This window comes from Microtus pennsylvanicus, chromosome 13 (genome assembly GCF_037038515.1).
Source record: "Microtus pennsylvanicus isolate mMicPen1 chromosome 13, mMicPen1.hap1, whole genome shotgun sequence".
In the NCBI taxonomy this organism is placed as follows: domain Eukaryota; kingdom Metazoa; phylum Chordata; class Mammalia; order Rodentia; family Cricetidae; genus Microtus; species Microtus pennsylvanicus.
In genome coordinates, this window is record NC_134591.1 from 36,662,155 (window position 1) to 36,685,599 (window position 23,445).

At 46.1% G+C, this 23,445-nt stretch overlaps 1 protein-coding gene and 1 non-coding gene across 2 annotated transcripts in view; one reads left to right on the forward strand and one right to left on the reverse strand.

Annotated features, from left to right (window-relative positions):
- The window catches only part of Ror1 (receptor tyrosine kinase like orphan receptor 1), a 348,858-nt gene that overhangs the window by 310,146 nt on the left and 15,267 nt on the right, over nt 1-23,445 (forward strand). Inside the window, exons 5-7 of the mRNA XM_075945170.1 lie at nt 8,774-8,901; nt 10,798-11,115; nt 12,111-12,356. Coding sequence (XP_075801285.1) covers nt 8,774-8,901; nt 10,798-11,115; nt 12,111-12,356 — 692 coding nt within the window. The remainder of the gene's footprint in view (nt 1-8,773; nt 8,902-10,797; nt 11,116-12,110; nt 12,357-23,445) is intronic.
- On the reverse strand, nt 17,280-17,385 carry LOC142834565 (U6 spliceosomal RNA). Its single transcript, XR_012907645.1, has one exon. It is a non-coding gene; the product is annotated as a U6 spliceosomal RNA (small nuclear RNA).

Sequence of the window (23,445 nt, forward strand, 5' to 3'; positions counted from 1 at the left end):
AGTGTGTGGGTGCACCCCTCGCGGTCCTGAGTTCCTTGCTCGTGCTCCGTCTCCTTCTGCTCCTGATTTGGACCTTGAGATTTCTGTCCCGTGCTCCTCTGTCTCTGTCTCCTTTCATCGCCTGATGAAGGTTAATATTCATGAGGATGCCTATGTGTTTGTCTTTGGGTTCACCTTCTTACTTAGCTTCTCTAGGAACATGCATTATAAGCCCAATGTCCTTTATTTATGGCTAGAAATCAAATATGAGTGAGTACATCCCATGTTCCTCTTTTTGGGTCTGGCTTACCTCACTCAGGATAGTGTTTTCTATTTCCATCCATTTGTATGCAAAATTCAAGAAGTCCTTGTTTTTTACTGCTGAGTAATACTCTAATATGTATATATTCCATACTTTCTTCATCCATTCTTCCGTTGAAGGGCATCTAGGTTGTTTCCAGGTTCTGGCTATTACAAACAATGCTGCCATGAACATAGTTGAACATATACTTTTGTTGTATGATAGGGCCTCTCTTGGGTATATTCCCAAGAGTGGTATTGCTGGATCCAGGGGTAGGTTGATTCCGAATTTCCTGAGAAACCGAAACACTGCTTTCCAGAGTGGTTGCACAAGTTTGCATTCCCACCAGCAATGGGTGAGTGTCCCCCTTTCTCCACAACCTCTCCAGCAAAGGCTATCATTGGTGTTTTTTATTTTAGCCATTCTGACAGGTGTAAGATTAAACCAGGACCAGGTGAACAATCTAAACAGACCTGTTAGTCGCGAAGAATTAGAAGAGGTTATCAAAAACCTCCCTACCAAAAAAAGCCCAGGACCAGATGGTTTCAATGCGGAATTCTACCAGAACTTCCAAGAAGAGTTAATACCTATACTCCTTAATGTATTTCACAATATAGAAACAGAAGGGTCATTACCAAACTCCTTCTATGAAGCTACAGTTACTTTGATACCAAAACCACACAAAGACTCAACCAGGAAGGAGAATTACAGTCCAACTACCAAGTTTAAAGCAGAGCCCTGCACACTAGCATCCAATTGAGGGACTCCAGGAGGTGGGGAATGGGCGTGTGCCTACCCGCGGGCCTCTGTCTCCTTCTACACCTTTTCCATCCCCCTGCATCATGGTTTGGCTCTGCAGTGAGACAGTAGGGTCTTCCCATGCTCCAAACATCCCTCCAGCACCAGTGGGAAGCATGGCCTCTCTTCTCTCAAATACGCCCCATCATCTAGGACACCATCTCTCTCTCGGCTATCTCTTTGTGGTCAGGACAAAACCCAGCCTCCCCAGCCTTTAGTTATCACTTCAAGTTGCAAGTTTAAAATATGATTAAGTAAAAATACTGCATGGGAATTTGAGAGGAATGTTTAAGACTGCAAAGAAAATATGGAGTGCTGAGTCTGTCTACTCCTCAGACACTTCAAACTTACACACACACACGTTCACAGAGAACCCCTTCATTGTTCCTAAGGAATAAGGAACTCTCCAGATTTCATAGCCCTTCCCAGAGACTCCATGCCCAACAGACGCTGTTTGTCCACGTAAAACACTCCCGCTTTGCCCATCGCAAACCAACCACTATTTTGGCTTAAACTTCTACAACATTTTCACTTTAGTTGCGTTCATTTTCTGCTGAAATTGTTTCTGTGCTGTGAGTTTTTGCTTCTTCGGTGTCTGATGGAATATCTTTTCTTCCGTGTGACCTCTTCCCTGGGGCCCTTCTGGTGAGGACCATCTCAGGTGTGGCAGGGACCTCGGGTACAAACAGGGAACGCAGCTTGGGAGCCTTGTTCAATGACCGGAAACTTCAGATCTAACCCCTGAGGCTCCACAGTCTCCATGGCCATTAAGCACTTGTAGCAAAATTCCAGCACTGCTTCGAGGCCACCAATTCTACACTCAGGCCCATTGCTTGGCCTGTGTACATCTTCCACCTCTACCAGTGTACTGGCATCTTTTGGTTAGTTGCGACACTTTGAATACATATACCCTGGGCAAGTTTTTAAGTAAGCACCAAGAGCTGAACCTCTTAGCTGCAAAATTTTTGTGGGGTATCCTGGATCAAAAGAGAAGCAAACCATTTTCCTGGGTCACCCCAGGCTGCCAGGAAGTGGCCACCTTTCCCATTCTTAAAGTCCCCGACATTCTAAGTTTGATGTGGCCTCTCTCTATTGCCTTCTGGGGACCCAGGGACTGGATATGCCCTCAGCTCTCCATTGCTTTGTAAGAAGCCTTTTGTAGCTACTGTCAGCAGGAGTGGGAGACAAAGCTGAGACAGACAGAAAATAAAAATCCAGGGAGTGGGTTCCACCCTACTTCTGAGCTGTAAGATGACATTAAAACTGGAAGAAGTCTCTGAGTTCCCTTTTTACCACCCTCTCCACAAACCCAGTACTTCAGTTCGTGGCCAAAGACATAAAAGAAAAAAAGTAGGGGAAATCAAATCAACCCTAGTAATGTTTGCGGTAGGAAATCTGCCCAGACAGGCTTGGGGGAGTTGTATAATATTCCAAAGTCCCGTTATCCTCAGTGGGAGATTTCACGGGATGATTTGGTTGTTTGTTATTGGAGACACACCGAAGCTTAAATGAAGGATTTCTGATAGAACTTGGGGACCCTGTGCTCGATGGGGCTCCGGCTGTCACCTCTGGCTTCCTGATTTCAGCCCGACCGCAGAGGTAAAGGAGTCCCTCACAGCAGGAAAACTGGAAGCATCCAACAAATTTCTGAGAAGGTGAAGTGCACCAGACCACGGAAACCTCAGTCAGCTGAAGAAGCAGAACCCGCTCGTTCCCATTAGTGTCTCCCTACCTTTTAATACTGCGCCAGTGCGGTCCTATGGTTTCAAGTGTGTCCTTAAATAGGAACTAAATACATTACATGCCTCATTTTCCTTCAGATTATATTTGTGAGCTACAAGCCCAGGGAATTCTGCTCTCTTTCCAAGCTCTCATTCCCAACCCCACCCTGAACACAGCCTGTACCTTCCCATCGCTGGGTTGGACACAGTCGCTGTGACGTGTTTTTCTGGGAACTATGCAGAACAGTATTCTTCTGTTTGTTTTAATGGTTCCTAGCCAAGAGGAGGAAAAAAGCCTTGAAATTTGATTTAATTTTTTTTTTAAAGCAAAACCATGATGTGAGACCGGGCTCAGGCCAGCTTCACAAGGGGACAAACGCTCACTTGTCTGTGTCCACAGGCAGGAGCCACTCAGCAATTGACACAGCCACTTCAGAACTTCTAGTGCTCACAGGGGCATTCCGGTGACCCATGGGGGAATGTCAGGGCTTGCAGAGTCCCAGCCTATAGCCACAGGTCTCTTGAGCAAGCCATCAGTCCTCTGAACTGACGGGCCTTGATTGGCTCACTTTGAACGTTGACCTCAGGGGTCAGGCATGTTAACACGTCGTTCTCTTTGATGCCCACATTCACACTGGTCTTTAGCAAGCAGAGCCTGTGAGAGAAGACGGACATAAACATTTCACCCATCACCTTCCTGCAATCAGCCATTCCAAGGTAAAGCCTGCTTGAGACCTCAGACCCTCACTCTGTCTCCACCTGCTCGCTCTCCATATGCACCTGCCCAGACGCCCCATCACCGGAAGCTGTGTGCCCTGGCATGTGCTATTAAAGCTGATAAGGCTTACATCGTACCCCTCACTTCCTCCTGGCTGACAGCTTGCCAAGCACATGTCACACTGCAGGTCCTCTCGGGGAAATGAAGACTTTCCGGGCAGGCAGTCACTCTGGAAACTATATCTGATCGTAACTGGTCCTTGGATTCTCCGTGTCTCTGGCGAGCTTCTGTTTACCCTGGAATGATTTGGCACCCCTCACGTGGACTCTTAGTTGGATCATGTTTCCTTTTTCCTAAAAAGATTTTAATTGACACATAATTATGCATATTTATGGAGTGTTCCGTGTTGTTTTAATACATGTAGATGGTGTACAGTGATCAATCAGACCAGACCTTGGGTCTCATTTATCATTTTCAGTGTTGTGTTGGGAATGTTCAAAACTGCTTTTTTTCTCGCTATGCTGAATTCTAAAACAAGCCACTCAGCTGGAGCCAACCCACTGTGCAAGAGGACACGAGATCTTATTCCTCGCATCTGGCTGTGTTCTGCACTCAGGATCTCAGTCAGATTAACCTGGCAAAGGTCCACAGTCAAGTCTTCTCTGACTTGACCTTTGAAATCCCAGCCACCACCTTCTCCCATGCAATGTTCCACCTTAATACACATGAGATTGTCTTTTTAATTTCAGTGAACTTTGCACAACATAAAGTTAACCATTTTTTAGTGAGCAATTTTGTACAATGTTGTGTGACTTTAACATCATTAGGTAAGGAATTCCACAGCCCCTCAGCCCCTGGAAACTACCAATGTATTTTCTGTCCCTATAGGATTGTCTATTCCCAATGTTCCCTATAAATCATATAATATGAACTCTATGACACTATAGCAGGTTTTCTTTATATAGCTAAATACTATTCCACCCTAGGTATCAAAACATTTTGTCTGTTCACTTGCCTTCTCATGAACACTGAGATGTTCCCACACTTGGCTCCTGTGAATGGTACGGGCAAGGCTTTGGGTATTCTCAATCTCTTGGGTTCTGCTCTAGGGACAGCAAAGTCCCTCTGTATTCATTTTCTTCTCACTGAGGAAAGCTGTGCATTTTAACTGGTCCAGCTTCCCCCATAAAGCAACTTTTAGAATGAAATTCAACAGCCAGAACCCATTCAGCAGCTGCCTGGTAGATGCGCCCCTGCCCTTGCCCCTGTATTATGATGAAGAAGAAATCATTTAAATTCAAAGAGAGTTCCCAGGATGGGCAGTCTAGGCCAGTCTGCTGCAGTCCTGCGGCTGGGGCGTGGTAGGGTGAGCACTGTGCAGGTGTCAGTTATAGGAAATCAGAGCTCACGGGGATGGGTTGATCAAGGTGCCAGTAGAAGGTGGCAGATGCCTGACTTCCCCGGGAGAGTTCTGAGGATGTGTCTGGATGGAAATGATGAGAAGGGGGTGAATCAAAAGGGCATCTCAGGCCTTAGAGAGGGTCCAAAATGACTGGAGACTTGTAGGAGTAAAGTTTGTGCAGGAAGTGCAGCCGGCAGAGCAGGAAGGAGGCAGGCAGTCTAGCCGGGACTGGGTAGCATCATCTGTATCTCGGCAGCCTGCCTTCCCTTGCCTCGGGAGCATCCTGGAGAGGCAATCCACCCACTGCCCTCTCTCTCCCTTTGCGCCGCTTCTATGTCCTTCCAACCTCACACTGGAGAATGGCTCTGCTGGATCCCACATAGGAATCGGGATGGTGGTCAAAGCTGGCGACCCAGCATCTGAAGGACCTTTGAGAGGCATGGGACACCCGGCATCCAGGCAGCGTTCCAGGTGGCAGCAGTGGGTTCCTGGTCCCAATGTCCTTTGCTTCATGATGGATCATGGCATGGCTTCCTGACAGCCCCCCGACTGCACCACCTTGGTGCATCCCTTTTTTAAGTGGGGGACAGGAAACTAAATCAGGAGAAGTGCATGCTGGGAGATAGCTGACTACTAAATGCAAAGGAAAAGAGCATCTGGGACTTGACTGGCCCCACCCACCACTGCCACTCACACTGTAAAGGGGAGGCGCACAGTTCAGACAAGCATGGAAATGGCTGCCCATAGCTGCCCTTCCTCATGCCTTCCCGCTTTTCCAAAATGGGAGCCTTCACACCCCTAGGTCTTCATAGGCCTGTGCTCTACTAAATGACTTGATATCATTTTATAAGCGTATGAAATCAGCAGTGCCTCGTACAAAATAAAAACTTGCTATAAATTCTGATCTGTGAATAGATTGAATTCACAGCAGTCCCGAGACACGGATCTGGGGCAGACCTGACCACAGAGTAAAGTGACCTGGACATGAAAGTCCCGTCTCAAATCTGGCTGCACCCCTGACTGTCTTTGCACATCCCCACGAGATACTTAGCTTCTCTGAGCTGGAATGTTCCCTCCACAGAGGACGAGAGGAGCTGGGCAGGTACTGCTTGGAGGAAAGCCGATTCCAGTGGTTCAGCCCCAGACAGTCTGACCTCACAGAGCAGGGCCGAGCACTGTTCTTTGCAAAGTTCCGGAAGAGATGCTTGTTTTAAAACCCTGTTTTGTTGTTATGTGTGTGTGGTGTGCGTGGGAACACACGCCACCACATTCCTGTTGCTGGATGATGACTGTGTCTGATCAACTTTCTACCTTCATGGTAGGACATGGAGGTCCCAAGGGTGGAGCTTAGATGGTCCGACTGGGGTGGGGAGCAGGGAGAGAGCCAGTGCCTTTCCCAGCTGAGCGTCCTGCACACAGCCAAGGCTCAAAAGTGGCTCAGATGCATTCCACACTCATTTTTAAAAACCTCTGTCCCTCGGAGACTGGTCAAAATCACAGTAGTTGTGGGCAGAATCAACAATTCCAGTCCACCCGTAAAAGTGAGCGGTTGTTAAGACACGGGCAGCCAAGGAGCTGTGTCTCTCTTTAGTTTGCAAAAGAAGAGACAGTCGGTCTTTTTAGCAGTCTTGAACTAGGAAGGTGGTAAGAAGTTTAGCCTAAGCCTCACTCATAAACTCCGGGAACTCCCAGTGGGTTAAGGATTTATATCTGGGGGTATTTCCAAGATTTTGTCCTCCCAAGAGATATAAATGTAGGCCTTGAGAATTTACCGTAGGGAGGGAAACTGTTCTCATGGCAACGCTTTAGGCATCCAGGCTCCATCGATGTGGAAGGACAGAAAAGCAAGGCCCAGGTTAGCAGGGGCGGTGGGAGTGGGGTGGACGCTGGTCTCTGCACTTAGGTTTCCAGAAACCAGCTTGAGGTCATCCAGAGCCGTCTTTCTCCCCATAGGTTTACGGTATTAGTTACCCAATAAAAGTGGGGTTAATTTTACAGCTCAGGTAAGATGCAAGCCAAAAAGGTGTCACCATTACTGTGGGATTTATGAAAGTAGATGCGTGGGGTACGTGAGGGATTGTGCAGCCCTGAACTCTCGAGGTTTCTCTCTCAGGTAGATGTGCTTGTTTATCGTGTATTTGGAGGTTAGGTTTTCAAGGCTTTGCCACACAAACTATTTCGGGATGACGGCAAAGATGCTTTGCCCATCTTCACCTTCAAACCGAGCCATTTAGAGGATTAATGGAGGAAGCTGAAGAAAAGGAGTGTCCCATCCCCTGGCTTTTCGCTCATTTGGCAGCTATCCTGAGCCTTCTAGTCTCCTAGGAGTATAAAACCTCTAGGTGGGGAAGCCTAGCCCTGTATCTCTGCACACAGCCATAGTAAAAGAAAAAAAAGGCACTTAGTAAATGTCTCCTTTTTGAATGAGCATCCCCTGGAACCACTGTAAATACTTTACTGACAATAATGTACCATCTCAAGGGACTTGACTAGCAGTCAGTCATGGCAGTACATTCTTGCAGCTCTCAGTCTCTTAAAAACCTGAGGCAGAACTAATACAAGTTCAAAGTCAGGCTGGACCGGACACCATAGTAAGACTGGTCTCAAAAACAAAATAAGCCTGTCTGGGGACAAAGCTCAATGGTAAGTATGTACTTAGCATGTTTAGCATGTATGAGGCCCTAGTTTGATCTCCCACCCTGCCAAATTAACACACAAATAAGCTTTTCTATGAGTCGACGGGCTCACAGGGCTTTCCTCTGTCGGGCAGTGATTGCTACCTCTATTTTAAAGGCGGGACCCTATGATGTGCAGGGCTGGGACAGCCTGCAAAAGAACACAGGAAGAGTGTTTCAGTACCGTGTCTTCTAACTTAGAAGAAGCCACAGAAGGCAAAGGGTTGTGTGTGGAGATGGTGTTGACCCCAGCCAGCGGAGGAGCTGGTGTCAAGGTGAACCCCTGAATGTAGCCGGCAGTCTTCAGTGTGCCCAGATCTGTTGTCCCAGGCTCTGGTTCCACCCTCTGTGTGCACGGCCACTGAGGACTTTTGTGGGAAGGAGGGGGCCTATGCAATCCTGGTCTCCTGTTTCTTCACTTGCAACCCTATAGCTCCTCGTCACTGTCTGTTGTCCCCTGTCTTCAAGATAGAACCTAATTCCTTGTTCGTGAATTATTATCATTTGAAAGCAGTCCAAACTCTTGCAGCTCTGTTTCAAGTTTGAAGGATTGCAGAGGTACAAGTTCCTTGGATGTTAGGAGCTCATCTCAAATCCTTCGGTCTGCAGCTTGCTCCGGCTTTTCTTCCAGGTAGACAGGACAGGTCTTACCCAGTGAGGAGCCCTGAGACTCAACTGTCCCCCTTCCTCCCAGCTGCACCAGATTCCTACCCTGTGGATCTCCTAATTGACTTGTCAGTTGGCGTGAATCTTGGGGCTAATGCGCCCACGCCTTTGTAGCAAATGGAGCAGAAATGATCTGCACTTAGAAAACAAAACTCTGTAGAGCATGTGCCCAGATTTCCAGCTCGCTTCCTCTTCCCTCTCAGGGCTACATCATCTTCCAGCCCACCACCAGCTGCAAAAATAAAAGTTCTTTCCCATATTTAAGGATGATTTTGCGCTTCAGGATGATTTTCTGGGGGTGTAGGAAACTTGACCAACGTGACCAACAGATGTTTGAAGGGATGTTTTGAGAGCTGAATTTAAAAAAAAAAAAAATTGTTAAGTGTAGTCTTCATTATATAGTGCCCAACTGCGCCCCCTTGTGACCATTTAGGGCATTTTGCACAACCAGAATGGATGGTGTGCCTAGGTAGTTCTGTGTTAAGAATCACTGTGCTTTGTTTTTGTTTTCAGAGACGAGTATGAAGAAGATGGATTCTGTCAGCCATACCGAGGCATTGCGTGTGCACGATTTATTGGCAACCGCACTGTGTATATGGAGTCTTTGCATATGCAGGGGGAAATAGAAAATCAGATCACAGGTAGGTGACATCAAAGAAACGATACTTACATAACTGCGTCTCTCGACAGAAGTTTTTCTGGGCTTCTTTCCTGACAGAGGATTAGGCTAAGCATGGGGGGTTGGGAGTAGGACCATAAAGAGGCATGAGAAGTGATCTCTGTGCTCTGGAATTTACATTAAAATAATTTATTAGAGGTTAGTCTTGGAGGAAAAGGAAGCTTCGAGAAGTCTCACATTCATGCAAACACTCAATAAATATTGCTGAGGGCTTTCAGTGTGTTGGGACCAGGCCGGACACTGGGGATGTGAGAGTGACTGAGCCAGGTATGGCTTCGCCTTCACCAGGCTTGCGTTTGGAAGCGGTGTAATGGAGGCTAAGAAGGAATGACCTTGGACGAGAACTTTCATCCCAGAGCTGTCATTACAGAGAATCTGGGAAACGGCTGCTCTCCATGAATGCCACAGTGAAGCACTTCCTAATACACAGGGCAGGGAGGCTCAGGCCACCAGGCACCATTTTGCACCCAGCTATGGTGACCACAGCCATTTTGTGCCCCTTTCAGGAGGGCAGTGACCGTGTCCTTTGCAGTGTGATAAAATGACCTCCATGACATTCTCACAAAAGCAGCCAAATTTAGCAAATGGGGATATGGGTACCCAGTAGCATCTGCATTTCAAGATGGACGGCCAGTTGATTTTAGTATAACTGTATCCTACAAGTTCCTCTGAAGGGCATATGTAGTTGTTGTCTTAACTTGAGGACTTAAGAGAGACATGGATAAATCCGTGACACAGGAAAGGAAAAGGGCTAGAAATTCTGTTCTCTAAGCAACTTGACAGAATTGAGAAGCAGCTCAGAAGAGGGGGATTGTTGAACCAGAAGCAAGGGCAGAAAGGTGATGTTGCCTTTTGTTGAAGCCCTCAGGCTTGAGCAGACATAGGCCTAACAGGAAGGAGATGCTGAACTCAGTGTTTCCACCCAGTACAAAAGCATTTGAACAAACTTTCAAATAAGAATACACATTAAATAAATTCTGTTCTGCTATAAATATTTTGTAGTTAGTGTATAATCGCTCTCTTTTGGATGTGTTCAGTGAGTACTGGCTTGCTGGAAAATATTATAGTTTCATTTTGTTTTTGAAAGAAAGATCATTTTATTTTGTTTGACCCAACACTTCCCAGACTCGTTTGGCCTCTGTCACCCTTGCTTCTCAGAAGCCATTAATATGCTATCAGCTTAACATCCTTAGAAATGATCTTTGGGGAACTGTGTAAACAGCCTCACGGGCAGCCTTCAGGGCTGGTGCCCTCTTGATATAGATGCCATGTGTGTGACGTTAGGCTACCAGACCTCTGAGAGCCTGTGGTGCATTCTGGGACAATTGAATTGTGGTCTTCCGGGCCATTGCCTCATTTTCCAAGGATGGAATAGAAAATATTCAAGCCACAATGAAATGAAGCAAGCGGTCCAAAGCCACCCAGCAACTCCTGCCATCTGGCAGCTCCGTCCCACGCTCAGCGCAAGCCCTGCCTGAAACGAGCTCTGAGCTGGGGCTCTCCCATGTCTTAGAGCCTCGCAAAATTAATACAAAGGATGGGGCGAAACACAAAGTCCTATTGCTTCGTAGGGGGGAAAGAAAGGAAAATATATTGTACGTTAACCCAATTAATTCTTTTTATTAAGAAATGGTACATATGTAATTTAATCCTGTTTTTCTAACTTTGTAGTCAAAATGATTTTTTCAAGCCAGTGAAAGTGAGCTGCTTAGACATCTGAAATAAATCTGCTCGCCTTGGCCTTGTGGGCTTCGCCGGGCGGATTCCCCGCGGTGTGTTTCTCCCTGTCTCTGTTGACTGGATCACAACAGAGATAAACCTTGGCCCCTGGGAGTTAATAGCTCTGTTTGCTTTTCAGCTGCCTTCACCATGATTGGCACCTCCAGCCATTTATCTGATAAGTGTTCTCAGTTCGCCATCCCTTCCCTGTGCCACTACGCCTTTCCGTACTGTGACGAAACCTCATCTGTCCCAAAGCCCCGCGACTTGTGTCGTGATGAATGTGAAGTCCTAGAAAATGTCCTGTGTCAGACAGAGTACATTTTTGCCAGATCAAATCCCATGATTCTGATGAGGCTGAAGTTGCCAAACTGTGAGGATCTCCCCCAGCCAGAGAGCCCGGAAGCTGCGAACTGTATACGGATCGGCATCCCCATGGCGGATCCTATCAACAAAAGTAAGTGGTGGTTCTGACGCTGACACGCGGTAACTATTCATACGGGGACTGTGCCCACTAACCTTCCAGTGAGCTGAATACCACGCCTGAGCATTCTGTGGTAGCTTAGACAGAACTGTCTTGGAGAGGTTTCATGAAGACAACTGAAAAATACAGGATCTGGTTTCTCAAGAACTTAAACACAGAATTTACCACATGACCCAGCAATTCCACTCCTGAGGACATAAATCGGAAGATTTAGAAACAGGTCTTCAAATGGAAATTCACAGAAGTGTATTCACAATACAGGCCAGAGATTATCAGCAATTAAGAACATTTGCTGCTCTTGCAGAAGACTTGGGTTCAGTTCCCAGCACCTGGATGGCAGCTCATAATTATTCTTAACTCCAGTTCTGAGGGATCCAATGCCCTCTTCTGGCTCCACAGGCACTAGGCATAAATGTTGTGCACACATATGTATGCAGCCAAAACACATGCACATTAGATGATGATGATGATGATGATTAATTTGGTTTTTCAAGAGAGGGTTTCTCTGTGTAACTTTGGAGCCCATCTCCTTGAAACACAGACCGCACTGCCTCCAGTAGACCCGTCCTGTGAGTTACCCCTAGGTTCTTTCATCACGTAGTTTCTAAGATGGCCAGTTGGAATGGAAGAAAATGGTTGCCTTGAATCTTTGAATCACTTGTGAACCATAAGAGATTCCTCCTGTGCCCAGGTCCCTTCCCACTCCCATTTCTTTGGTATTTCCCCATTAACAACACTGAAGAAGCTCATTTTATTCCAGAAGCATAAGCTTTAAATCCTCCCAGGAATATGAGTACAAGCCCAGCTAACAGGAAGAAAGGCCCACCCCTCCCCACTGGCAGAGAGACCTGCATCCGTCCGCATGGTAGCAAGGTCTTAGGCTGCCCTTCCTTCCCTACGCCCATACAGCTGTCAAGAAGGACAGGGCCCCTATGACTCTTCCTGTGATTGTCTTTCCTGTTTTCCAGATCACAAGTGCTACAACAGCACAGGTGTCGACTACCGGGGGACCGTCAGTGTGACCAAGTCAGGACGCCAGTGCCAGCCGTGGAATTCTCAGTACCCCCACACCCACAGCTTCACCGCCCTGCGCTTTCCAGAGCTCAACGGAGGCCACTCCTACTGCCGCAACCCTGGCAACCAGAAGGAAGCCCCCTGGTGCTTTACCCTGGATGAAAACTTCAAGTCTGACCTGTGTGACATCCCAGCATGCGGTAAATAAAAGTCACTGGCCCTAATGTTTCAGGCATCCTGGTCCCTGTGTAGAAGGCGGCCTAGGAGAGTGAATGTGGTTGATCGCGCGCTCTCTGGATCCCAAACCATCCCCATCTTACAGGAGCCTGGCTGTCTCTACAGGCACCAGTGTCGCCCTCAAGGAGTACCTGTAGTCATTGCCCTGTGGTGGCCGCTTTCCAGAGGCACAGGTCAGATAGCCGATCACAGTCATCCCTGTTGAATAGTGTGTTTTCCCAGGATGCCCACAGACACGGGAATATTCTTGGCACACAGGTGTGTTGGAAGCAGTGAGAAAATTGTCCCATCTCACTGAAATCACCCATGAAGCAGGACGACTCTGCAGTCACGGCTCAGTCACCCAGGGCAATCTACTAACTTGTGATCTTTGTCTTGGCCACTAACAGTACAGAGGGGTAGGGATGTCTGGGAGGAAAATGGAGTTGCTATGGGTTTGTTCACTTCTACTGAATGGTTACCGAGTGTGAGAGAGGACGAAAGTGCTGGTGAGAAACACCTGGGGGTTGGAGATACTTTGGAGCTGATTCAGCTTTATGGTCCTAGTATTTATGCCTGGGTGGACTGGTCCCAGTGAGTAGGTGAGCTAAGATGTCACTGCCGAGACAGCCAGACTGACAGCTTCAAAGTAGGACCAAACAAAATAGGTGGTCACAAAAACCAGATAACACAGTCAGTCGTAAGGTGCTGGGTGTCTGAACAGGTGATGATAGTCCAAGCCACTAGTTGTAAACCCACTTATCAAGGAAGGAGGAAAGACGGGGCCCTGAGAGTGGCCTACCCCCAAAGAGCAAGGAGTAGGTCCCAGAGCAAGGAGTAGTGTTAGATGAGGTCCCAAAAGTCACAGACAAGCATCAGAGTGTTCTGAGCAGAAGGCTGACATCTTAACATGTTGAAACAGAAACTTTATCAAGAAGAGTGGTAGAGGAGGCAGTGGCCTGTGGGCAGTTTCAGGGTGTATTGGAAACTGGTGATAATAGGGTCACCGGCCTGTCAGATGTGGGCTATGAGGGAAAACTCAAGGGGGACTCCAGAGCTTTGGGCTTTGGTAGCTTTTACATAGAGGAAGAAAGTCACAGAAAAAGAATTTTTGTGTATTTTGTTTCAAATACTATTAAGAAAGGCATCATTTGTTCCTTCTGGATGATAATGCCTTATCCTTTAGATGAAGTCTTTTCTGTTTTTAAGACAGGGTCTTGCTATGTAGACCAGGCTAGCTTTGAAATCGTGAAATCCCCTGCCCCATATTCTGAGTGCTGGGAGTTTCTAAGTATGCACAACCAACCCTGACTGTCTCTAATTGATGTCCGGTCTTTAGGTTTCAGTGAATGCTGTTCAGAAGTGGGAAAGTCACTCACCCCCAAAATGGAAGCTCTGTTTATGATCTGATTCAAGGACTCAAGTGCTATTCTGATGTCACAGAAGGCTTATATCTGTAGAGCATCTACTGTGTGTCTTCAGGATGCTTGTTGCTCAGTGACTTCATCCCCACTTAAAGCTCCTATGATATGGAGAAAGTGGTTTGGGTATGTGCCACTGAGGGTGAGAAGGGCCAAGGTCTTCCCTGTGTCACACAGCCAGTCACTGACAGGATCTGAAACCCTCATCTCCAGCTTGCAGCTCTGACTACACGCAAAGGCCGCGCTCTTCTGACAGACGCTCTCCTCTCACAAATCTAAATACCTTATGACAAATACAATTTTTAAAAATGCAAGCCTTAATCTCTGGGCTCCACCGTTCTGGCTGTAGACTTCACAGATGGTGATAGCGTATTATTTAGTGGCTTTAGTCAGTCAGTCGTGCTGGAAGGGCACAGTGGATTTCTTTCTCCATATCAATTGGCCGACAGCTTACTCAGAATTCTTGGGGCTGGTTTAGTCTTGTTGTATGAACAGTAAATTTAGATCAACATTAAATCTAGACATGAGACAGTTTTTGCCACTTAGGATTTTGTTGTTTAAAGTTGGTTGGTTTTTTTTTTTCCATTTTGAAAGAACACGGTACCCCTTGAATTCTTCAAGCCAAGCGTCATGGACACCCATTAAAGGAGCAGGGAATCCTTGGCATGTGACTAATAAAAAGCTACTGAGAGGCAGTGACTCCCTAGTGCAGAAGTCAGAAGAAAACCAGCAAATACCAAGGCTTCTCATAAGCCCTAACAGAGTGGCCGCAATGGAACTACTTTGTAACTGCTATAGTGTTACAAAAATCTTTTAGTTTCCTCCAAATAAATAAAAGATAAGATCCATGTATCAACCTACAGTCAGCCGTCTAAGCTCTGGGGTTTATGTATGTGAGCATATGTGGAGATAGATAGGTGGATAGATGGATAGATACATACACAATACATACATACACACACAGATAAATACATAGATACACAGATAGACAGATTAAAAGAACTTCGGGGCTGACAAGGCATCTCAGAGGGTAAAGGCTTTTGTCACAGGGTGCCACTCCAGAGATCCCCCATGGTGGGAGAAGCTCTGCAAATTGTGCTGTGATCTCCACATACATGCCATGGTATGTGCGTGTACAAACCCACACACAAATACGTCTAAGAAAAATTGTAATAGCTCCATCCTGCACTGAGCTGTATGGTGTGGGGCAGATTGGAAATGAGTCATTTTCCTTCTCCTTCTCAAGTAGGATAGAATTTCAAGGGAATGGTCTTGCATTCTCTAGTTTGGTCAAAGCTAAGGAAATTTCAAAATTATCATGGGATTTCTCATTTTCCAACCAACAATTTTTTGTTTTAGTTTCGACTCAGTAAGGCTAAAAGAAATAGTGCAAGCTTTAAGCAGAGAAAGACTGACATTTGTTATACTTTCTAAAATACCAACACTCCGAGTTTGTTGATGATTGCTTTATCTGTGAATTTCACTCTAGAACAGAATATAAAACTAAGTTAAGCCTAATACAGCTACTTAGAATTCTGGGTTTGCCTGGGCAGGGTTAGGTGCCTATGTCTAGCAGATTCTCAAAGGAAGCTTTTTTTTTTTCTTTTTTAAGTACAAAAATAATATGAGCAAGGCCTCAGCTCTCATTCTCCCTGTTTGTCGTTCATGTCCCGGGCGTTTCTGACATTAGAAAGACTGTCACTCACTGAAACTAGCCTGTGTTGAGCTTCTATGCTTCAGTCTGTGAATGAGCTAGATAGACCACACCCTACGAAGACATCCAGTCTAGTAAGGTATTCAAATTAGAAGGTCAGAACCACATCGAGCCCTGTTAGCTGGTTCCTGTAACTGTGTCTGCCATCTTTGAAAGCTAATAATATGTACTATACACCATCGTGATGACTGCTACCAGTCGAATATCTTACCAGATTCTTACACCAGTATCTGGTCTAAGACTCAGTTGATGCTCAATAAAATATGTTGCATTGATTAATTTCATTCTCTCTGGAAGATAAGGGATCATCTCCGTTTTAATGATGGAGAAGCTAAAGAGGTATATGTTTTTCTGCTGCCAAGACAAAAGCAGGTCCCTGGACTCTTCCTGCGCGTCCACCATGCCAAACCTCTTTCAAGAACAAACTCGGGCTTATTTTGGAGGAATGATCATTCTCTTATAATTTTCCTTCGCTCTTTCGTCATCCTGATTTCTGTGCTTTGGGATCCCATCCGTTGATAAAGTGCCCCCACCTGGACCTTTGTCCTTTCCCCACTGAGTCCCCTCTTGGTCCCCGGATGCGTCCAGTTGTCAAAGCTGGCTGTCCTCTGTAGATCCCCCTGCAGAGAGAGATTCACTGTTTGTGTCTCACCTCTAGTCCCTGACCACCTTTCAGGACACCAGCTTTGGATGAGGCGGAAACTGAAAAGGAAAGATTTCGTCAGCGTCCTTCCCAGCCGGCACCTGGACACAGCTGGCTTCACCCAGTCGCTGTGGTCCTCGAGGCTGCTCTGTTCCTCATCTCTGGGGTAGAGCTCTGGGTCTCCGAGCTCTGGGTCTCCGACCTCTGAGAAACCTCCTCGGAAAGGTCTAGTCTTTCCCTTTCGCTGTGTGTTGCCCGACTTCTTTCTGCATCCTCTAATTGGCTCAGGTTGTTAGAAGCTTGTTGTCATGGGGAACGGTGTATGGGGAAGAAAAAGAACGCTGCTTGTGTTACAGTTTTCTTGTTCACAGCTTGACCCTTGACTTGACCTTTCACTGCATAAAACCTGCTGTGTGTTATCTATTTCCCCTTATGTAAAGGTCTCTCCTCTACCAAACAAGCGAGGCTCCTAAGCGGCAGGACAGTTTTTGCCGGTGCCAGCCGTGAGAAAACTAGTGAACCACGTGGCTCCCTTTGGAGTGCTTACAGCTTGCCCGCGGCTTGGCTTGCAACAATTTGCCAAAGAGCACATTGCTGGGCTTTGTACCTGAATAGCCTTGACTTGTCCCATCACCTCCCACACACACTCTTGGGCTCTGCTTTGTCACAGACCATTTTCTGCAATGTGGTCGTTTAGCGCTCTGGGCAGGGCAGATGTTTTCCAGATTGTGAACACCGCTGTTTTTAGCTCACTCTGTCAGCAGCCCTCTCCCATCTTTCGTAGAAGACCTGTTGCGAGGCAATTTGTCATTCCGCCATTTCTTTAAGCCAAAATTGAACGTTACAGCGAGCCGGATGGTGGCGAGGGATGGAGACGAACCTTTTGTAGTCTGCGGAGTTCTGAAAGGGCTATTTTTGCACTACGGATTTCTAAAGCGCACTTTAGTTTCTAGTTTTTATGTATTTTTAACGAAGAAATGAACATTAGTGAACCAAAACATCCTGCTCGGCCGTGTTAAAATTTTAGTCATAAAATAATGGGCTTTCGAGGCGTTTTCTGTTGTTGGCAGTGGCTATGGTGGTTTAATTTAAGATTAGTTTTTTTTTTTTGCTTTTGTTTGTTTTGTTTTAAAACATGGACGCCTTTATGAAGTTTCAAGTCGTTCTTATGCAGGAGCCGTGCTAATCTTACCTGTATCCTTGCAATTTTAGTATATTAGCCGAAGTATACACTAGCTTTATCATTTAATTATGAGTAAATCTGTGCATGTATGTGGATCTGCATATGTAATGTGTGCGTGCAAGTATCCACAGAGTCTAGGAGAGGGCATCCGATTCCATGAAGCTGGGGCTGCAGGTGGTTGGGAGCCATCCCACACAGGTGTTAGGAACCAAGCTAAGGTCTTCCCTAAGAGCGGCATCTGTTCTTAACCACTGAGCTATCTCTCCAGGCCCTGCTGATTTTTAACCATGCCCATGAAATGCTCAGTTGTCGACCCACTGTGTGGCTGCTCTCAAAATAAAGTTTGGGAAATTCCTCACTCTTTGGACCCACACCAATATGAACTGCCCGTTGCCTGTCTTTGATGACGGAGTTCTGAGAGTCCACAGTGATGGTTGCTATTGACTTGGTGGCAGTCATTCACGCTTCCAGCAGGAAACAGGCGGCACCAACAGAACAAGGAGAGTTTGGAGAACTGTTTAAACATGTGCCATGGAGGACATGGAGCCAGGAAAGGAGGAAGTTGAGTTCCCACATGCTTTCCTTGTAGCCATCCATTACTGCTGTCCCCACCTCATTGTGGAAGCCAGAGATCAGGGTCCCCCATTGATGGTGCCCACAGAAGTCAGCCTGGGAGTGGAACTGGACAGGAAAAGACTAGGAGTCGATCTGGCTGTCTGAGGACACTCAGGATTCACTGACTTGGCTTTGTAGGCTTCAAGAGTTTTGCAGGGCCCTAAATAAGTTACGTTGACTCAAATTTATAAAATCAGAGAACCCTGGGAGGTCCCATGAGTCTCACCAGTCTCTATAAATGCTGCTAGGTACCTCCAGGGAAGGAACACTTGTTCTCCTCTGAAGTGGGCTGATTCCCAGCATTCCCCAGGTCTGTCTCTGTAACATGGGAAACAAAACTGATGGGCTGAGGGTACAGGGCAAAGCTGGAGTACTTGGCAAGTATGCACAGGCCCTGGTCTCTCTCTCTCACACACACCCCACCCCCGGCACTACAGATTCAAAACGTCTATCTCATCCCAATTTGACTTTCTCCTTGGTTCCTCCTTTTCCTTACCTATCGTCTGCCTCTGGGTGGTTGCTGTATTTTCAAATCAGAAGGCACTTCTTTAGAATAGAATACATCATTTAGGGCTTTGTGACCAGAGCAAGCAGTAGTCCGTGATGTGCTTGGTTATTTCCCAGTATTGGCAATGGAAGCTGCTATGTGGCTGACTGACAGGAAGGCCATATATGATGTCCTTAGGGCATTTTCATCATGCTGTGTGTGCTCCACTTGAACCTTGAACTTGCCAATGAAATGTATTACTAGCCTTCAAAAGGAAGAGAGTGAGTTATAACACTATGTGTTTGAGTTTTTTAAATCGTGGATTTTATGACGTCTTTCTTTGGCTAGAATGCAAGTTCTAGTATTTATCTATAAATTTCAGCTGCTGTCTTGTCCTAAGATCAGCCCTCTTCAAGAAGGATAAGGAAATCACTGACAAAGTGAAACAGGCAGTTCCCCTAAAGCATAACCCACTACAATTTCATTGTGATTTGTTGTTGAACAGTACCAGGCAAAGGCAAATGGAAACTTATAAACCCACCCATTGCCGCTACTACCCCACCTTCCCTCCACATCACCCATAAGGGCGTCATGCATCAGATAAGATACTTGGTCGAATAGTTTGCTGAAGTTTGAACATACTGGACTTAAGACTCTCAAATGGATCTGCTAAAGGCGAAAGAGGTTTTTAACTTTTAAAGCCCAGTAAATGTTTTCACTTGAAGATTAGCTCAGGAAGACAGTGAGCCTTCGTTGATAGGAACTATTTCAGTTTTAAGCACAGGATTCATCTGGGAATAAACAGTCTGTTCTGGGTGTTTCTAGCCTTGAGTCAGGGGCTTAAATGCTGGACATATTTGCCAACTGAAGACCTAATTGTGAGTCTTTCTCCCTTGGTCTAAGCCTATATTAAAATATCACCAATACAGCCATCCCCATACTGCAGACCCACTTACTCCATGGTTTTCGGATAAGCGGTAGGGATTCCTGTATTCTCTGGTTTTGACATCTTTTTCGGATAAGACTTGCTTCGTTTCCTTTGAACTCTACGGTTCTGTAAAATGTCTCCCCACCTTTGTTGTTTAATATCAGTGCATTGTGTCTTAATTCAAGAGCAACATCTCAGGTGATAATTTCACTTTACTGAAGTCCCTCTTAAATAAGAAATCATGTTTTCCTTGCTTTATATCTCAGGGTAAGACAGGGCATTTTCTCCGTTATGCTTAGTCACTACTCAAAGTATTGAATAGCTTTGTAAAAATGGAATAGGGATGTCGGGGATATGATACCAAGCTGTTGGTTTTTTTGGAAGGAAATTGGCTGTGTGATCTTTACCACATTGTTGATTCCAAACATCCCAGGTACTCGATGTGATGTAACTAAGAAGCGCATTTAACTTTTAAAGTTATCCCAAAATATTAAAAGCCTTAACCATCCTAATTTCTGGACAATTTCTCAGCGCTGCATTTGAGGTTTCTGATAGCCTTTCGGGTGAACAGTAAGAACAAGGGCCCTTTTCCCAATGCGATGCGTATGCCTGTGCTGACTGTGGTCCCCATAGACAGGAGTCCTGGAATCCAACACGATGGAAAGAATCCCATCCGGTACTGTGGGTGACTGTGTGTGTCGTAATTTAGGAAGTGCAGATGCGGTGATGGCAGACGACCCTGCTGCTGCCGGGCTCTGGCGAATCATTTATCCTTTCTTAGCTTCAGGGTCTCTGCATGTAAACAGAGATCACGCCAAAGTTCTCTCTTAAAATGAGGAAAATGTTTTGTCTGTAATGGCCAGCCAGGGCCAGTCAGAAGGATCATTGAGAAAAGGCTCTTGCCATCAAACCCGAGGAGCTGGGTTTGATTCCCAGGACCCACGCGGTGGAAGTCAAAGAACCAACCTCCTCACACTTTCTGACCCCACAGGTGTTCTGTGGCATAAATCACACCACACACCCACACACCACACACCCACATGCCACACACACAAACACCATGTGGATTTTTTTAGAAAACTTTAATGGCCAGGCAGGGGCTAGTTTTAGAATTTCTAGTAAAGATTGCCCGTTGTCCTATGGTGTACATTTTTTAAGGTTTCTTCTTGTTGTTGTTGCTACTGTTGCTGTGATGAAAGAAACTGGACCCCCTTCTAGCCAAGAGCAGACAGTGGCATGGAGAGGAATGGCCTCAAAGTCTTGGGGTACCCTGAGCTTGACCACCCCAGCATGACCACTTATCATCCCATGGGACTGTTGCACTCAGCAGGAAGACTCTCTGCCTGCCGTGCTCCCGCCATCCTCCGTGTAAGCAGAGGAGCCAAGTCTGGGTGGGTTAAAAGGATTTAGCCTCTTGAAGTTTATTCTCCAGCAGACCCACAGGGGCATTTTTCCCAGACCGCCTATTTACAATAAAAGACCTTCCTTCCGTGCATAATCTGATAGAGAATGAAAGTAGAATAGACTCCTTTGTTGGCAGACAGGTGAGACTCCACTTTCTCTTGTTGTTAAGACTCAGGGTTGGAAAAATCACTAGCGTTACATTAGTAGTGAATTAGCCTCATTTCTTTTGTAATCTTTATGCTCATAATGATTTCACCGAAGATCCAAGACTAACAGCAGGCATAGCCCGGTCATACCGAGAAATTCTATAATGTTAATAACATAGCATCCAACAACTGGATAGCAATTTTCAATTATCCAGGGTTCTTTCATAAACCTGATCCCATTTGAATCTCACAGGGACCAAATAAGATTGAGAAGCTAGCTATTATTATTCCTGTTGAATACAGGAAAAGGTGGAGATCAGAGAGGGTGATTCTTGCTTAAGGTTATTTGGACTTTCCGACTCCAAGTGTTTATCCCAGGATCCCCTTCTAGGGGAAAACTCTGGAGTTGCAACAGATGCTAGAAAAGGTACTTTCCATATAACTGTGTTTACAGCAGCTCTATAAAACCCATAGTTTTTCATTTTATATATGAGTTTGTTTGGCATAGCTAAGCACTGGCCCAGCTTGACCTAGACAATGCCAGTGGCAGTATTCAGAAGTGTCTGCCTTTAAAATGTGTGCTTCCTTTACTCTGCCCAATTGTCTCTACCCTGGGTACACAGTGTGTGCCTGAGCACTCGCCTTAGACCCTGTGCTGTGTGTGCATTGTTCCACCGACCTGATTCTTTCCTATCCCTCCAGAGACACCGCAAACACAGTCACTACTACAGAAACTCTCGTGTTCGTATGAGCCCCAGCAGTCCCTGGGTTTGCTCTTGACACACCATGGTGGAAAGCAGAAGGTTGAGAACTTCAGGGCTACCCTACCTTGCAGGTTGTCCCCATGGCTTTCACCATGAGACGATAGATGCCTAAAATCAAGACTTCAACCCTTGGTAGCACAGGGTCACAGCTAGAGCTGGGGGCACGGAGCAAAACTGATTGGGAGACACCCAGCCTCTGACCCACCAGCTGCATGTCCTTAGGCTAGCAAGGGGCTTAGCTACCCTGGCCCTCAGACTCCTCATTATGAAAGTAGGGGGGTGCGTGTTGCTTTTCCCCTGGAGTTGGATGTCACCATATAATGAGTTCCTTTTGAAAAAGTACCCAGTTCATAGTCATAGTCATAGCAAGCATTATTTTTTGCCAGTAGAAAAATAAATAGTAAAAATGTTATTTTTGAGCTCAATAAGCAAATGTAAACCCTTCTCTGAGTCCTTGGGAGTGTTAACACCCAGAGAATGTTCTCAACATCCAGTTTCGGGGGAGGGGGGCTCCTTTTTAAGGTTACATGCTGAATGTGTTTGAAAAGAAGGCAAAAAGTATGGCTGAGTACTCTGGTATCTCATCTAAAGAAAGAGGGAAAGCAAAGACTGTTTTCCTTTACCCACACCGAGGGACCCCCTTAAAGGGACTCTTGGGGCTGCACCGTCCTTCTGTCTACACTTGTGCATCAGCCTCACAACAACGTATTGTTAAGTCTTCTTAAGACTGTGAGGGTCTTAAAGGCAGAGGGCATGCAGTAATTCATTCTACACTCCCAGTTCCTAGAACAGACCCTGGTGCACAGTGGCTCGCATTTGTTGACCCACTGCAGGAGTGGAAGGATAGCTGAGTGGGGGCGTGTTGTTTCTTCTGTAGAGTAAATAAGCATCTCTGAATTCTGTGTCACTCAGAATGTCCACACTTCGGGCTCTTGGTGGCCAGGGTATGCCCATTTTCATAACCCCTCTAATTACCATCCCATAATTCATGTACCAGACAAATAATTCATTGATGATGACATATGCCCAAAGTTTTTGGCTTTACTGGTCAGGCTCAAATTAATAAAAAGAAAAGCATACCTCATATCCTTCTGTGTGTATTATATTCTTTGCCAAGGGATGGTAAAATGGCTGTATAAGATTTCAAAAATATACTTCAAAGTGTTAGCACTCACAATTACTGAGTTCATATGAAACCATTCAAGACAAATGCTGGGGTTTCAAAATGTGTCAAGTTATACAGCACTTCTGTGTTGGAGGGACTTGTAGGCACCCTCCAGAACACTTAACTTCCCTTCTAAGTGAGAGAAAGTGAGACCAGATTGCCAAATAATTTGCTTGAGTTGCACAGCTTGCCAGCCACTGAACTCAGCCTGCCTCCAGGCCCCCACTTTCTCAAGGCTGTGCCCTCTGAAAGCAGGGCCAGGATGCTCTAGTCATGTTGATCCTGGAAGGTGCGGGCCTGGCCCTGCCGGCCCCTGACAGCCAAGACTGGGTGGGATTTAGGAGCACCAGGCTGTGGCAGTTGGCCTGGGCTGACAGCCAGTGGAGAAGAGCCCTGTGGTCTGCATGAAGGCTTCAGTGCACACAGTTTGTTCTCATGTCGCTTGACTTTTAAGGTATGGGAGAAACGCAGGTCCGCTGCTGGAGAGGGGCAACATCATGGGTTCCCTCACACATCCTAAACCTTCATAATAGCCCTCTGTGGTTTCCAAACATTCTGAACTTTAAACTTTTAAACCTCAATAAACTATATTAGGGGCTTGAT